Source organism: Pristiophorus japonicus, chromosome 2 (assembly GCF_044704955.1).
Source record: "Pristiophorus japonicus isolate sPriJap1 chromosome 2, sPriJap1.hap1, whole genome shotgun sequence".
NCBI lineage: Eukaryota > Metazoa > Chordata > Chondrichthyes > Pristiophoridae > Pristiophorus > Pristiophorus japonicus.
This window is the reverse complement of record NC_091978.1, coordinates 168,808,198-168,825,395: the sequence shown is the minus strand read 5'-3', so window position 1 is coordinate 168,825,395 and position 17,198 is coordinate 168,808,198. Positions and strand designations below refer to the sequence as shown.

General features: G+C 44.4%; 1 protein-coding gene across 1 annotated transcript in view; it reads left to right on the top strand.

Annotated features, from left to right (window-relative positions):
- The first annotated feature begins 5,168 nt into the window (after positions 1–5,168).
- grxcr1a (glutaredoxin and cysteine rich domain containing 1 a) overlaps positions 5,169–17,198 on the top strand; it is a 111,174-nt gene continuing 99,144 nt past the window's right edge. Inside the window, exon 1 of the mRNA XM_070863219.1 lies at positions 5,169–5,552. Coding sequence (XP_070719320.1) covers positions 5,169–5,552 — 384 coding nt within the window. The remainder of the gene's footprint in view (positions 5,553–17,198) is intronic.

Genomic DNA, 17,198 nt, shown 5'->3' with positions numbered 1-17,198 from the left:
GAGGAGTGCAGAAGAGGATGCCAGGAGCAGCACCAAGTGTACCAAAACATGGGACACCAATCTGGGGAAACTCCAACACAGGACTACATGCATGCTAAACAGTTGAAGCAGCATGCTACAAAAAGAGCTAATCAACAGAGCAGATTAAAGCTCTCCAGTCCTGCCACATCCAGTCATGAATGGTGGTGGACAATTAAACAACTAACGGGAGGAGGTGGCTCCATTAACATCCCCATCCTCAATGATGGCACAACCCAGCAGGCAAGTGCAAAAGACAAGGGTGAAGCATTTGCAACCATCTTCAGCCAGAAGTGCTGAGTAGATGATCCATATCGACTTGTACCTGAGGTCCTCACCATCACAGAAGTTAGTCTTCAGCCACGTGATATCAAGAAACAGCTGAGCGCACTGGATACAGCAAAGGCTATGGTACCTGACAACATCCCGGCTGTAGTGCTGAAACCTTGTGCTCCAGAACTAGCTGTACCTCTAGCCAAGCTATTCCAGTATAGCTATAACACTGGCATTAACCCAACAATGTGAAAAACTGCCCAGGTATGTCTTGTCCACAAAAAGCAGGACAAATTCGATTTGGCCAATTACTGCCCCATCTGCCTGCTCTCAATTATCAGCAAGCTGATGGAAGGTGTCATCGACAGTGCTATGAAGCAGCACTGATTCACCAATAAGCTGCTCACTGATGCATAATTTGGATTCTGCCAGGACCACTCGGCTTCAGACCTCATTACAGCCTTGGTCCAAACATGGGCAAAAGAGTTGAATTCCAGAGGTGAGGTGAGGGTGACTGTCCTTGACATCAAGGCAGCATTTCACCGAGTATGGCATCAAGGAGCCTAGTAAAATTAAAGTCAATGGGAATCAGGGGGGAAACTCTCCAGTGGCTGGAGTCATATCTAACACAAAGGAAGATGGTTGTCTTTGTTGGAGGTCAATCATCTCCGGCCTAGGATATTGCTGCAGATGTTCCTCAGGGCAGTGTCCTAGGCCCAACTAATCTTCAGCTATTTCATCAATAACCTTTCCTCCATCATAAGGTCAAATGTGGTGATGTAAGCACCATTCGCAACTCGTGAGAAAATGAAGCAGTCCATGCCCGCATGCAGCAAGACCTGGATGACAGTCAGGCTTGGACTGATAAGTGAAAAATAACATTCACGCCACACAGTGCCAGGGATGACTATCTTCAAAAAGAGAGAGTCTAACCACACCCCATGCTATTCAATGACATTACCATCACCGAATCACTCACCATCCCCCTGGGGGGGTCACCATTGACCAGAAACATAACTGGACCAGCCAAATAAAATAATACGGCAACAAGAGCGGGTCAGAGGCTGGGTATTTTGTGGCGAGTGTCTCACCTCCTGACTCCCCAAAGTCTTTCCACCATCTACAAGGCACAAGTCAGGAGTACCATCACTTGCAAGCTCTCCTCCAAGTTACACACCACCCTGAGTGGAAATATATCGCTGTTCCTTCATCATCACTGGGTCAAAATTCTGGAACTCCCTCCCTAACAGCACTGTGTACCTTCACCACAAGGACTACAGCGGTTGAAGAAGGCAGGTTATCACCACCTTCTCAAGGGTCAATTAGAGATGGGAAATAAATGCTGGCCTTGCCAGCGATGCCCACATCCCAGAATGAATTAAAAAAAGCTCTGCCAAACCCCTTTGTTGTCCATTTTTTAGCCTTTGCTTTCTCTGCCTTCCAAACTAACCTACTAATTTAATGCCTTGCATTTCCAGCTTCATTTCTCTCCCTGCTAAATCTATGCTCAGATTCCTATCCCTCTGTCAACCTAGTATAAAACCTCCCCACCAGCAGTAGCAAACCTCCCCACGAGGATATTGGTCCTGGCCCTGTTGAGGTGCAACCCATCCGGCTTGTACAGGTCCCACCTCCCCCAGAACCAGTCTCAGGAATCTAATGCCCTCTCTCTAACACCATCTCTCCAGCCACGCATTCATCTGCTCTAGCCTCCAATTTCTGTACTCACTCACGTGTGGCACCTGGAATAATCCAGAGATTACTATCTTTGAGGTCCATCTTATGAATCTTTTTCCTAACTCCCTAAATTTTGCCTGCAGGATCGCATCCCTCTTTCTACTTATGCCATTGGCACCGATATGAACCATGAGTTCTGGCATTAACCTGCCTTATCTTACTGCTCTTATAGTCACTAGCATGTGGCACTGGAGTAATCCAGGGATTACCAACACTGGATGGTGTGGTCATGCAAGTCAAAAGGTGCAAAATTGCTCCTTTTTTAGAGGCCTATTTGTGCCCCCGGGGGATGCTATGGGGCAGAAAAGACTTTTCACCTGGGAGGAGGGGGGTGGAAGGGCACTACCAGCTCCCGAGAAATTGCCCGGGAGTTTGTGGAGGCGCTGGTATGGTAGTGCCACGCCCCGCCCCACGGGTAGCGCCCCATGCCATGGCACAACATGTATAAAACACTGGTTTGGCCTCAACTGGACTATTGTGTCCAATTCTGGGTACCACACTTTAGGAAGGATGTGAAGGCCTTAGAGAGGGTACATAAAAGATTTACAAGAATGATTCCAGGGATGAGGGACTTCAGTTGCATGGATAGACTGGAGAAGCTGGGGTTGTTCTCCTTAGAGCAGAGAAGGTTGAGAGGAGATTTGATCGAGGTGTTCAAAATCATGATGGGGCTAGACAGAGTAGCTAGAGAGAAATTGTTCCCATTTTTAGATGGGCCGGGAACCAGAGGAAACAGATTTAAGGTGATTGGCATAAGAACCTAAGACGACATGAGGAAAAACCTTTTAACGCAGCGAGTGGTTATGATCTGCAGTGCACTGCTTTAAAGTGTGGTGAAGGCAGATTCAATCTTGGTTTCAAAGGGAATTGGATAAGTACCTGAAGGAGAAACATTTATAGGGCTATGGGAAAGGGCGGGGAAGTGGGATTAGCTGAAGTGCTTTTGCAGAGAACCAGCACGGGCTCGATGGGCCAAATTGCCTCCTTCTGTGAAGTAATCATTGTATGATTCTAATTGCTATTGCATGTACTGTAGGCTTAATAAAACTACATTTGAAGAATCTTATTGATTTTCAGTAATAGATCGAGCATTTTTATCATAAATAAAAACCATTCTCTAACAGGATGGATGGGGCTTAGGAACCAGCACCTTTGAAATGTTAATTTTAATTATTTTAAAATGTATTTATCGCCAGGCGGAACAGGAGTGCTTCTCCCAACTCCACAGTACTCCTGCCAGCTGCAATCGGCCCTGCTCCCACTCTCCCTCAATCTGGGACATACCTGAGGGCCGCTGTCGGCGAGGCAGGTAGCCTGAAGTCCGAATCACCAATTGGCGAGCTGCCTGTGAAGGTGGGACAGGGTCTAGCAGCATCACGCAGATTATTCAGATCATTACTTAGGCTGGCCTAGGGTCTCGGGCTCCCCGGTTCGGGTGTGTGATATGGCCACATTGTCATTTTCATGCCCAAAGCTGGGCACCTTTGATTTCTCTGTTATAGACAAGAAGTAATATGTCATCTCTAAAAAATGAATGTTTCCCTCCATTCATTAGTGTTAATAAATCCATAAATATGTTGTTTGTAAATGTATTCAGAGATTCAGTAAAATGAATGCACAGAGGAAAATATCAGAGCGGTTTTGGCAGGACGTTGTGACTTTTTTTGTGTCATGTGGATTGTTTATTCTTATTCTTAACTTTCGAGACTCTTGTGATGTAACTGGGGCATCTTTAGTAATTATATACAACTTTGGTGATCTTAGTCCAAGGCTTCTTTTGTGTATTGTGGTTAATAAAAACCTTATTTGACAATACTAGCTGGTTTAGCTTCAGTGAAAAATGGTAATCTTTACATTTTTGCCTTGTTGTCATTCTCTTCCTGTTTGTTTCTAACTGCATATCTTGCAGGGTAATTTGTTCCCAAGTGTTAAAGAAATCTCTGTCCATTGGAATGTGCAACATTAGTAAGAAGGGAATCCAGCTGGAAAACGGGCACAAATGATCAATGAGGCCTAAAAAATATCCAATGCCATATTGGCCCTGGACAATTTTCAGGCATCCGTACAAGCGTCTGGCCCCTTGCATGTGGTAATGAGAGGCCTAACACCTATTTAAGGACCACTGTAAGAAATTGGGCTGCCCTGAACTGAACAGTCACTGGTCCTCGGTTTTCCTTGTGTAATAAGCGGCCACCACCAGAAAGGTAAGTAATTCTTTTAACTTTGCTGTGGAACCAGGAGGAATTATCCTCCCAGCTCCATAGCACCTCCGAGGTCGGCAGCCCCCACTTCCCATTCTCCTTCTCTTCCCGAAGACTTATTATTGGGTTGCTGCCAGTTAGGCAAGTGGGCAGAAGTTGATCATTAGGCAATGAGTGAGCTGTATCTGGAAGCAGCTTATTCAAATGATTGAAATAAGGTCCAAAGTCCAATTTTAGGCTAGCCTCAGGCCTCTAAGCTATGTGCTGTTAATCACCCATTTTGCGATGACGGCCAAATGAATTTCACCCCTTTCTCTTTTACTTAGCTTGTACTTTCAAGTCACATGTTCTTTTTCACAAAAGAGTTTATATCCCCTTTACAGTATCTGATGGAGTTTCCTTACACCATTATTGCAATAGAAGGAACTTTCAGCATGTTCTGTAAGGGCTGTGCAATCCTACAGCAGCTGCTCCTTTCTGCTCTCCGCTCAAGTGATGCTTAACACCCAGGCGTTCAAGATGAAAATCTACCGCAATGGCCATTATATTTGAGACAAGAGAGGGGTTTAATATGAATTGGTAGAGTATGTTCTATTGGAACTAAATCCTTTTAGTACCTTCCTGCAACTGAATGTTACACAGAGGGTACACAAAGGTGATTTAAATATTTAATCATTTATATCACTTTACCTGCTGCTGGTATAGATGTGACCATGATGTAATGTTATGCATTATTGAGGTAAGACAGTATGAGGATCAGTGCTGACTTTATTGATCTTCACCGCGTTACGGTGTGATGGCACTGCTATGTATATGAAACATTTACCCACATCATAGGGAAGTTTATTTATACATTTTGAACTGACTGCAAGAGGATTTTTACTGAAAAGATGATGTGAGATTCGCTCTTCAATGGAAAAAGCTGGACTCAGCGGCATAATGAAGACAGAAGGAGAACGGCAGCAGAAAAAAGTCAGGTTTCGAATATCTTCTGCAAAAAGTGGAAGAGTACTGAAAGAAGTGTACACCGATGGAGACTTGGTGGACCCTCACGAGTCAGAATGTGCCAGCAATTCCGAGACTGAGCAGTGCAGTAGTTACAGTGAAGTGAACGGCTATAATGAGCAGCATTTCGGTTTGGAAACTGATGGCAGTGAAAGTGAATGTGATGACATGCTTCTGTTAGCGAGCACCACAAAGGACAGAGGCATCTATAGAAAGAGAATTAATATCTTGAGTAAAAATGGTACAGTAAGAGGTGTCAAACACAAAGTCAGTGCTGGGCAAGCACTTTTCAGTAACTTGTCAAATGGTGCTGTTCAGGTACGTCGTTAAGAATATAAAGATTCTCCGAATAAGCTTTCTACCTCCTGTAATGATAATTAACACTACTGCTAGCTTCTGATTTTTCTTTAAATTTGCGGTATCAAAATATTCACTACCATAAAATAATCTTGAAGACATGTTTAAAGAATTTGAAATCCATCATCTCACACATTCCACAAATTAAATTTGAAGTGTAGTTATCCTGTGGCACTATTGTTGTAAATAAGTCAATTGGCTTCTTGCTTGCAGTTTGCTTCTCCTCAGAGTACAGTGTCCGGTCGTATCAGGAATCCAACTTCATCCACAGCAGAGCAACATAATAGATTACTGTAGCCACAGCTGGGATACTTTAGTGCTTTTTGTTGCAGCAAACACATGATGCAATAATGCCAAAGGTCATCTGCTGCCAGAGCACAGTATTGACAATTTAGATATTAAGGAAATGAATGTTGGCAACTGACGCACTTGTGGAATTCCAGTTAATATTTTATGGAAAGGTTGACATCCCTTTCTTTGTAAGGAGAGTGTAAGTTTTCATTTTTAAAAGCTACTTTTAGCATGGCCTGAAAGGACTCATTATACTAAAATGGCAATTGTCCAGTTTCGTTTATGATTGTGGCTGATCACATTTGTAATATCTCATTCATGTGAAGAAGCTTTTGTGAACTGTTGGATTCATTTAAATCAGCTCAGATTAAGATTAAATTTATTCCCCAATGTTAAATTTAATGAATGGCTTCTTTCACTTCTAATCTTGTCCTCGTTTTCCAGTTTGTTTCGCTCCCTGTCTCATTTGTCAAAATTCAATCATCTGAAACCCGAAGCTGTATCTGTTGTCCTTTTTTTAATCCTTTCCATTATCAAAAGATAATGCTATATCAGCATATGAATGAACATGTTACCTTTGTTTCTTTGTTTGGTATTTGAATACATAAGAACATAAGAAATAGGAGCAGGAGTCGGTCATTTGGCCCCTCGAGCCTGCTCCGCCGTTTAATAAGATCATGGCTGATCGGATCATGGACTCAGCTCCACTTCCCTGCCCGCTCCCCATAACCCTTTATTCCCATATCGTTCAAAAATCTGTCTATCTCCGTCTTAAATATATTCAATGACCCAGCCTCCACAGCTCTCTGGGGCAGAGAATTCCATAGATTTACAACTGTCTGAGAGAAGAAATTCCTCCTCATCTCAGTTTTAAATGAGCGACCCCTTATTATGAGACTATGCCCTCTAGTTTTAGTTTCCCCCATGAGTGGAAATATCCTCTCTGTATCCACATTGTCGAGCCCCCTCATTATCTTATATGTTTCGATAAGATCACGTCTCATTCTTCTGAACTCCAAGGTGTATAAGTCCAACCTACTTAACCTATCTTTATAAGTGAACCCCTTCATCTCTGGAATCAATCTAGTGAACCTTCTCTGAACAGCCTCCAATGCAAGTATATCCTTCCTCAACTATGGAGACCAAAACTGTACGTAGTACTCTAGAAGTAGAAGTATTAACTTTCTTAGTTTAAATAGGTTAACATATCTGTTAAAATAGCACACCAGGGATATCAGATTAAAATATCAAGGGGCCGAATTGCTCCTTTTTCAGGGGCCCGTTAGCGCCCCGGTCCGCTGCGCAGTCTGTGATGACATCATTGCCGTGTGCGGTGACGCCTTACAGCCCCTTACAGTGGGGGAAATTGCCCCCTAGCCCGCGAAGCTAGCGCGAGCTGATGTCAATGCTCGCGGGGTGGAAGTTAAAGGGGAGGTCGCCAGCGCCCCGCACTGCCATCTTGATTATTTTACCGGGCTGCAGGCCCGGTACCACGTTGCCCTGATGGTGCAGTGGAGGCCATCAGAGGCCTTGCGCAGTGGCCCTCCCCTTTTATCGAAGGGCAGGGCCGTTAAAGCGTCACATTTCTCGCCCCAGCATCGCCCCGGGACCCGCCCCTAAAGGAAGTGGCGTGCGCAAGATTGCACTCTACTTCCTTTGAGGGGCGGTAAGCCAAATTTAGCGGCTGGGGCGGGACTTCTGCATCGGGCGCAGGAGGTCCCGGCACCAGCAGGTTTGTAATGTTGCAAACGGTAATTTCCAGGCTTATAGCTCTTGTAAGTGTAGGATGGAGGCACTTAGCCATTGTAAAATGTTACTGTCACTTTCTATGGATCTTCTCAAATACGAACATTTTATTTGCCTTTGTAAATGTTGGCAATTCTTGTTCAAGAATTACACTCAGATCTTTTCTCTTGTCTCCTCTTCTATAATGATATAGCCTTCATTTTGTAAATCTATTTGCTACTTTAGTACCAATATGCATTGGCATGGATTTTGCGAAAGGACGGTGTTCGCCGTTCATTACACTTATAGTCGCCCACAGACCTTTTGCGGGTTTTGGAGCGGCATTTGCTGTTATCCGCCATCAGTGCGGCACCCTCTAAAGGCGATCTGTGGCATGTGTGAGCATGGTAAGCAATGGTGTGACTCTTCAAATTGAAGAATCTTCACTGAGATATACACGGGTAATTTTAACCAGCAAAACCAACAAGGTTGGAATCGGGTGGGATGTAACAATTTTTAAAGTCTCAAACCCGACTGCATCCCACCTCCAACCTGCCCACTTCTGGGTTAACAGTGGCAATTTAAATATAATGAGGCCGGGAGCCTCACATTTAGCCATTACAGGTTTAACCCTGGCTATCTGGATTTTCCAGGCCTCGGGAAATCTGGCAGCTCAAGGGAGGCGAGGACAGCATTGGGAAAAGGTAAGTGCCATTAAAGCACTGCTTGTGGGCCAGGAGGACCAGGACTGCTTTCTCCTGGGCCCCCAAGCTAACCTCCTTCCCTAGGATTGGACGCCCACCCAGATTGGACCCCTGTGTCCCCAACGCTCCTACTAGCAGGCTCCTTTCCTGCAGCTGCAGTCTGTGCTCCCTGACTGGACGACAAGCCTATCAATTAGGCTGATTTCCGTGCGGAGAACCTGTCAAAAAAAAATGCATGCTGCAACTCCACAGCATTCCACGTGAATCTCCGCCCACCCCACTCGGGAAACCCATCCCTGTCAACATCGGAGCTGCAGAGTCTAAACCAGGGATTATAAATTAGAACATTTAATTCATTGTAAAATCATATACAGAAAGAAAAATAAATTGAGGGAAAGTAAAATGGGATTAAGAGAATGAGATAAAAGAGACAGAAATAAAAGTTAAAAAAAATGTAATTTTTAATTAAAAAAATCTCCAACAATAACTAAATTCTGAAGGAATGAGACTCCATAATTGTAAAAATATACTTTTAGTGACAGAGAGGTTGTTTGGCAGTAATTACACCTTTAAAAATTCACATACACCAAAATGCACCAGCCCTAACTTTTTCTGGCATGTTTAGTGGTAACTAGTGGGTAAATACAGCACGTCCTTACATGGATTTCAATGTCGAGTCTTTCGGCAAGGTACCGGGGGAGTGAAGCTTGTGGAAAAGTAAGGTATATCGTACAGAAACTTCCCGGATTTCCAAGTTTTAATTGTGCATGTGCGGATGGCGGAAGTTGCTACATGATTTACTCCATAATAACGGTGAACGCTTTTAGACTCACCATTATTCTTAATGCAAAATCTGGGCCTTTATGTTACATATCCCAATGTTGAAATGAATTTGCAGTATGCCTGCCCAGTTGCAAAGTCTCTACAGATGCCTTTGAATCTTATCTGTTTCCTGTGAACATTCTGCTATCAACTGTAAAGTTATACATTCTGTTCTTAATGCTCCTCATCAAGACTATTTGTAAATAATGTGATCAACAAAGGTCCCACTAATCTTTGCCACATCTGTCCAATTGGAATACTACCATTAGTCACTAATGTATTGTTTAGCTAGTTATCTAATTTAACTGGCTAAACAATACAAAATTATCCAATTTAACCCAAAAGATTCTGTGAAACATTTTACGAATGACTTTCTAAAGATCAAGAGAAGAGCGGGAACTTTCTGAGGACCCTGGTGGTGAGGAACTTTGCCCACACCAGCACGTATCAGAAAGTCATGGACACTCTACCTGCAGTTTTCCAATATTTATTGGTGCAGAGTGAGGTTCCATACCACTGCTGAGAACTTGGAAAATTACCTCATATAATTTATCAATAAACATTATTCACTAGTTCAATTACATTATCAAATAGACATATTATTCAAAATCTAGTGCATGCCATTCACTTCATGTTCACAAATGTTACTTCCTGTAAAAAAAATGATGCCAAAGTTTGGAATGGAAATCACCAATGTAAACATTTGTAATGGAAAAATCCTTTCTAAACTTGTCAATATTTATAATGGAAAATCTAAATATGTTAACAGTTTGTCATGAAAAATCAGTATGTAAACTTTTTCACCATCATAGTTTGTTGATGAACCACTTAATATGCTTTTGGGAAACATATTCACAATTTTTTTGCTCTAACTGAAATTTATAATGTCCAAAATATGGTTTCAAATTTGATAAAAGCATAATTAAATGTGCCCATTGAATTGTATTTTGTGTTCTTTTTAGTACTTTTATTAAAGTTTTTACTTCAAGGTCTCAGGTTTAAAAGCTTGGAATTTGCCTGAATATATTTGGCCCACAACACTCGGATATAGTATTCAAACACATATATGCATTTTGAGCATGTGCAGCTTACAGAATTTCCCAATTTGCAATCTATACATCAGCAGGAGTTAATCCCTCATCTTTTGCGGATTTGAAAGTTTTGCTGCTCTTTCCAAAAGAAAAATGAAAGAATCTGGAGAATGAATTCTCAGCTTTATTTCAGGGAGGTCAGACACTATTTTATTAACAATTGTTTGAGCAGGTCATCATATAAAAACATAGAAAGAAACCACCTGTGTCTAGAGCAGGTTTCTGAAGGCCCGCTATTCCTCTCCAGGCACTGATTGGAAGCAATGTGACCGCAGTGCGCTTCCAGTGACTACAGTGCTGAGGTTTCCTGCTGGTTTATTTAAATGTCAAGCACTGCTGATGATGCTTTATTGGGCAGATAAAGACTAATTTGAACCTTAAAGGCAGCAGCACCATTAAAGGGGCAGGTACAATCAAAGCCACAAGAGAAAGCCAGATCTTTGTTTTTTGCAGGAAATGGGACAGGATTAAGTATCTGCATATATTACGATGACTTGTGATAAGATTTTTATTTAATTTATATGATGCCAGAAGCTGTGATTTGTAAGTCAGTAGTCTTCACATTCATTTAAAGGTTCTATTCTCCCATGAATGAGTTTGTGCTACTGACCTATAGCTGGGATAGCAGCAGCACACTAAGCAACAGTCCAGGCAGCCCTGCAGTCTGCCTCAGAAGGAGCTGGTAAGAGGTCAGCACTGTTGTGCCAAGCAGTAGATAGAGAAGTATGGGAAACAAGTGTGAGTATGAAGAATGATAGTATGGGAATAACAGGTGGATGCTGGTTTAATTGTGAGACTTCTCTTTGTTATTCCAGGTGACATGGAGCAGGTGCACTCAAGCAAAGGGGCATTCCTACTCTAAGAAATGTGGGGGGTGAGGAGAGGAGGTTGGATAGCACTAAGTTTGACATACTAACAGCATTCTTTATCAAGTTCTTAAGCAGCTACACTGTTTTTCATTCAACTAGCCAAATCAATATCAGCCTGTCCCTTAAGCCTGATGGGGGGAGAAATTCGGCTGCTTTGCGCCTCCCGTGAGCGCCTGTATGAGACGGTAACAGGGTGCTAAGGGGTTACCGACTGGGTGCGGCAAATTCAGTGATGCCCGCGAACTTCCCTGCCGGTTTTGCGCTGGCACTAACACTTACCGCCTCACTCTCTAGCACCCCGTATATCATGATGTCATCAAGTGCGCAGCGCCCCATTACCGCCCCGGAAGTGAAATTCGCTCCCGCCCTCTGCTGCATCAAGTAAAAGTATCGGTCAACATCCCAGAATCCACCATCACCAACCTTTGGTATGTCCTGTATCACGAGCAGAGCAGTCCCACCAGAGGTATTGGCACAGTGATATACAGTCGGGTGGGAATGGCCCCGGAAGCAATGCTCCCCCTAATTTTAAATTTGGGTGCATGGTCCCTTTAACGGGCTGCACGGCCCATTCAAAGTTTTGCGCATGTGCAAAGTTTCACATTTGAAAAGCTAGTCCCGGGCTGCGTGGGACTGGCAGACAATCGTGCGGCCACGTAGCTTAGAGGGAATGTTGCCTAGGAGTCCTCAACATTGACTCCAGACCCAATGAAGTCTCATGGCCTCAGGTCAAATAAGGCCAATGAAACCTGCTGATCACCCACTGCCCCTCATCAGCTGATGAATTAGTACCATCATCATCATAGGCAGTCCCTTGGAGTCGAGGATGACTTGCTTCCACTCTAAAAGTGAGTCCAATGCGAGACCTACAGTCTCTGTCATAGGTGGGGTAGACAGTGGTTGAAGGAATGGGTGGGTGGGAGTCCGGTTTGCCGTATGCTCCTTCCGCTGTCTACGCCTGATTTCTGCATGCTCTCGCCGATGAGACACGAGGTTGGTGCTGTTCCCTCCATTTCTTTTGTAGTTGTCACGCGGTGAATATCACGTCTGTTGGAACCCTTAGTAGACGGAATCTGCATTGCGACTCTGGGAGGAACTCTTAAGCCACAGGGAGAAGACAATTGAGGAGGATTCTTGCGATGACTTTCCCTGTGGCCGACAGCAGGGAGATTCCTCTGTAGTTACCGCACTCTGACTTGCCCCTGTCTTGAAGATGGTCATGATTACGGCATCTCTGAGATCTCCTGGCATGCCCTCCTCCTTCCAGATAAGAGAAATGAGGACATGTATTCATGTCAATAGTGCTTCTCTGCCATGCTTTAGTGCTTTGGCGGGAATTCCATCTGCTCCTGTTGCCTTGTTATTCTTCAGCTGACAGAAGACCTTTTCTACCTTGTAGGTAGTATGCTGTGGGATGGAGTCAAGGACACTCATGTCGAAGGCAGAGTCTCGGTTAAGGAGATCTTCGAAATGCTCCTTCCAATGGGTACTGACTGCCTCTCTGTCCTTGATAAATACTTCACCATTCTTGGCCAGCTTGGTTACTTGGGCCGTAGGTGGTCTTGACTGCGCTGAAGAATCCACGCAAATCGTGGTTGTCGGTAAACTGCTCGATCTCCTGTGTTTTCTCCACCCACCATCTGTTCTTTAGGTCGCGGGTTTTTTGTTGGATCTCGGCGTTTAGCTGTCTGTAGAGCTGCTTTCTTGCTCTCGAGTTGGGTTACTGTTTTAAATTCAGAAATGTCTTGCGCTTGCGACTTATTAGTTCCTGGATCCCCTGGTCATTCTCGTCAAACCAGACTTGGTGGTTCCTGGTCGAGTGACCGAGCGTTTCGTCATAGGTATTGATTATCGAGGCCTTGAGGACAGACCAGGCGCTGTGGGTGATAGTGATTGTATTAAGTTCCTCCCTGCCAAAGCCCCTTAATTATCCACTATTGGGATATTTTTAGTGTCTTCTACCGTGAAGACCGATACAAAATATTTGTTCAACGTTTCTGCGAGATGCCAGGTTGGCAATGAGGCACCGGCTGAATAGGGCTTTTTTTATCAGGGTCTTTGAGTGCCCCAGCGTTGATATTCCTGTGGCATTTTCTCTGTTGCTGTCACTGCTTTGGGGCTATATTGATGGAGATAACAGAGCAGATTAAGCGGTGGTCTTTCCAGCAGTCGTCAGCTCCTGTCATGGCGCGGGTGATGCGCACATCCTTGTGGTCCCTCTTTCAGATGTAATCGAGCAGATGGCAGTGCATGGAGTGAGGGTGTTGCCATGATGTCTTGTACTTGTCTCTTTCTATAGGTACCTAAAAAGGAAAAGAGTGGCTGAAGTGAATGTTGGTCCCCTAGAGGATGAGACTGGGGAATTAATAATGGAGAACTGGAAAATGGCAGAGACGTTGAACAAATATTTTGTATCGGTCTTCACAGTAGAAGACACTAAAAACATCCCAATAGTGGATAATCAAGGGGCTTTGGGAAGGAGGAACTTAATACAATCACTATCACTAATGAAGTAGTACTTGGTAAAATAATGGGACTAAAGGCGGACAAGACACCTGGACCTGATGGCTTACATCCTGGGGCCTTAAAAGAAGTGGCTGCAGAGATAGTGGATGCATTGGCTGTGATCTACCAAGATTCCCTGGATTCAGGGACGGTCCCAGAGGATTGGAAAACCGCAAATTAATGCCCCTATTTAAAAAAGGAGGCGGACAAAAAACAGTGGATGTGGTGTATTTGGATTTCCAAAAGACATTCGATAAAGTGCCACAAGATAAAAGTTCACGGGGTTGGGGGTAATATATTAGCATGGACAGAGGATTGGCTAACTAACATAAAATAGAGAGTCGGGATAAAAGTGTCATTTTCCGGTTGGAAACAGTGACTAGTGGGGTGCCACAGGGATTGGTGCTGGGGCCTCAACTATTTACAATCTATATTAATGACTTGGATGAAGAGACTGAGTGTAATGGAGCCAAATTTGCTGATGATACAAAGATGGGTGGGAAAGCAAATTGTGAGGAGGACACAAAAAATCTGCAAAGAGATATAGACAGGCTAAGTGAGTGGGCAAAAATTTGGCAGATGGAGTAAAATGTGGGAAAATGTGAGGTTATCCACTTTGGCAGAAATAATAGAAAAGCAAATTATAATTTAAATGGAGAAAAATTGCAAAGTGCTGCAGTACAGAGGGACCTGGGGGTCCTTGTGCATGAAACACGAAAGGTTAGTATGCAGGTACAGCAAGTAATCAGGAAGGCAAATAGAATGTTGCAAGGGGGATAGAGTATAAAAGCAGAGAAGTCCTGCTACAACTGTACAAGGTATTGGTAAGGCCACACCTGGAGTACTGCGTACAGTTTTGGTCTCCACATTTAAGGAAGGATATACTTGCATTGGAGGCTGTTCAGGGAAGGTTCATGAGGTTGATTCCGGAGATGAGGGGGTTAACTTATGAAGATAGGTTGAGCAGGTTGGATCTATACACATTGGAGTTCAGAAGAATGAGACGTGATCTTATCGGAACATATAAGATAATGAGGGGGCTCGACAAGGAGGATGCAGAGAGGATATTTCCACTCATTGGGGAAACTAAAACTAGGGGACATAGTCTCAGAATAAGAGGCCACCCATTTAAAACTGAGATGAGGAGGAATTTCTTCTCTCAGAGGATTGTACATCTATGGAATTCTCTGCCCCAAAGAGCTGTGGAGGCTGGGTCATTGAATATATTTAAGGCGGAGATAGACAGATTTTTGAATGATAAGGGAGTACGTAAAGGGTTAGGGGGAGCGGGCAGGGAAGTGGAGCTGAGTCCATGATCAGATCAGCCATGACCATAATAAATGGTGGAGCAGGCTCGAGGGGCCATATGGACTACTCCTGTTCCTATTTCTTATGTTCTTATGTTCTTATGAGCTCTGCTTCCCCTCCTCACCCTTGGTGTGCCTCGCTGCATCCCAATGGGACCCGCAACCTAAGAGGGCAGGGCCCTGGGTGTGCCTCGCTGCACCCCACTGGAATCCCCAGCATCGGACTGTGAGAAACTATGGAATGTCCCACCAACACTCGCACCACTCAGGAAACGGCCTGGCACCACAATGGGCGGCACCTGCACCTCCTCCAGAGTGAGTACAAGAATGGGGATTCATCCATCCCCTCCCCCTGCTCCTCTCCCCCCCTCCCCCACTGCCCCCCTTATCCTGACCCCCATGCTCTTGGTCTGAAAGGTGTGATTAGAAGATTGTTCAGGCTCATCTACATCTGAATCTTCTTCTGCATCGGCTTCAGCCTCGTCAGGGTTGTCCTCAAGTTCTGCAAAATATAACAGAAGAGAAAATGGTTAGCAGCAGAGGAGGGGGCAGGTGGCATGAGTACGCTCACACAGTGCAGGCAGCAGGCTCATTTGAAGGACCACGATGAATGATAGCACATTGCATCAACCGAAACGTAGTTGATGGAGGCATCCCTATGAACCAAAGCATGGCTAGCCCGCGCAGTACTCAACATTTAGCAAAGCCAGACTATGGAAATTGCAGGACTTACCCTCTCCCTCGAGTGTGGGCCCAGCTTGTGCAGTGGTGGTTGCTTTTCTCCAGGCAGGGCCCATCAAAGCAGCGACCCTGTCTTCCAAGGGTGTCAGTGGGTGCAGATTTGCTGGGCCTCCTCCTGTTCGCGTTCTCTCTCTTTTGTTGTGTGCCACCTTCCTCTGCAAAGATGAAAATATAACTTTTTAGAGAGAGTGTCTTTCTGCTGGGTGGGACTTAGGTCCAAATTTTCCCCAGCATTGTGCGCTGTTTATTCGGCGCCCAGTGAGTTTTTTGGCGCCGAAGTCCATTTCAAAGATGTTGGGGCGCCTGCGTGTACTACCAGCACCAGAATGTTTGGTGTCATACATTCTGCACTTGTGTACCTGTAAAGAAGCTTCCCGCGCCATTTCTGGGTTTACGGCCAAGTTTCTACCCTACGAAAATTTTTAACCCTGCGCACAGACCCTGTAATCACCGTTGGAAAAAGCCTTACCTTCAGATGGAGAAATCCGTGCTGGCCCATTCCGAACCCCGGCCGAACGGACTCCCTCGCAAATAGTTCATCTTTTAGCACAATTAAAAATACGACATTACCTGTATGTAAGTATAGAAATAAAAATGTTAAATGAAAACTTACCAATAACGCTGCTCCTGCGATGTTAAATTGCATTCAGGCCATAAAAAAATAATTAACCTTTTTCCATCGACGTTTCTGGGTCCCAAAATCAACCAACATCTTCAAAAATTCTTCAAAGTTAATCCACCAGGCTCCATCTTCCGAGACATCCACCAGGTTTTTCAAAGAAGCTGGAAAAATGAAGTTTTCTTCTGTGAGCAGCAAGGGCAGCCTGCTGCTGTTTCTCCTCCTCGACTGCAGCCGCTGCTAGCCCCCGGCCGAAGCTCCTCCACCCACATGGCCCCGCTGATTTTTTGGTTATTTTTTTGTGTGCGTGTGCAATGACTTGCTTGGTTTTTTTTTCCCGGAGTGCATGCACTGTGCGGTTTTGGCACAGACTTGAAGCTACCCCCTGCCAGTTCAGCTTGGGTAATGCCGATGCCAGAAGGTGTGCATGGTGGGACAAAACTTTGTTTTTTTATTTTCAGCTCCGAGGGGTCAAATAAAAACGGGTGTCCAGGTAAGTGAGCGCCATTTTTTTTTTAGGGAAACTTGGCCCATATACAGACGGCCACATTTACAATTGCAATTCCATTGAATAAATGAAAATACTACTCACACTAACTACTTATCCAAGGTCCTGCCATTTCTTTTTACACTGGCCTCCAGACCTCGGGGTGGTCACCATTGCACAGTAACTTTCTGCAAGTTGGTTCCAGCGTTTCTTCATTTCTTTGGGTGAAACTTTTATGTCTAGGGTCATGAACTTGGGGAAAGGTAACTTCAATGGTATGAGACGTGAATTGGCTAGAGCAGACTGGCGAATGATACTTAAAGGGTTGACGGTGGATAGGCAATGGCAGACATTTAAAGATCACACGGATGAACTTCAACAATTGTACATCCCTGTCTGGAGTAAAAATAAAACTGGGAAGGTGGCTCAACCGTGGCTAACAAGGG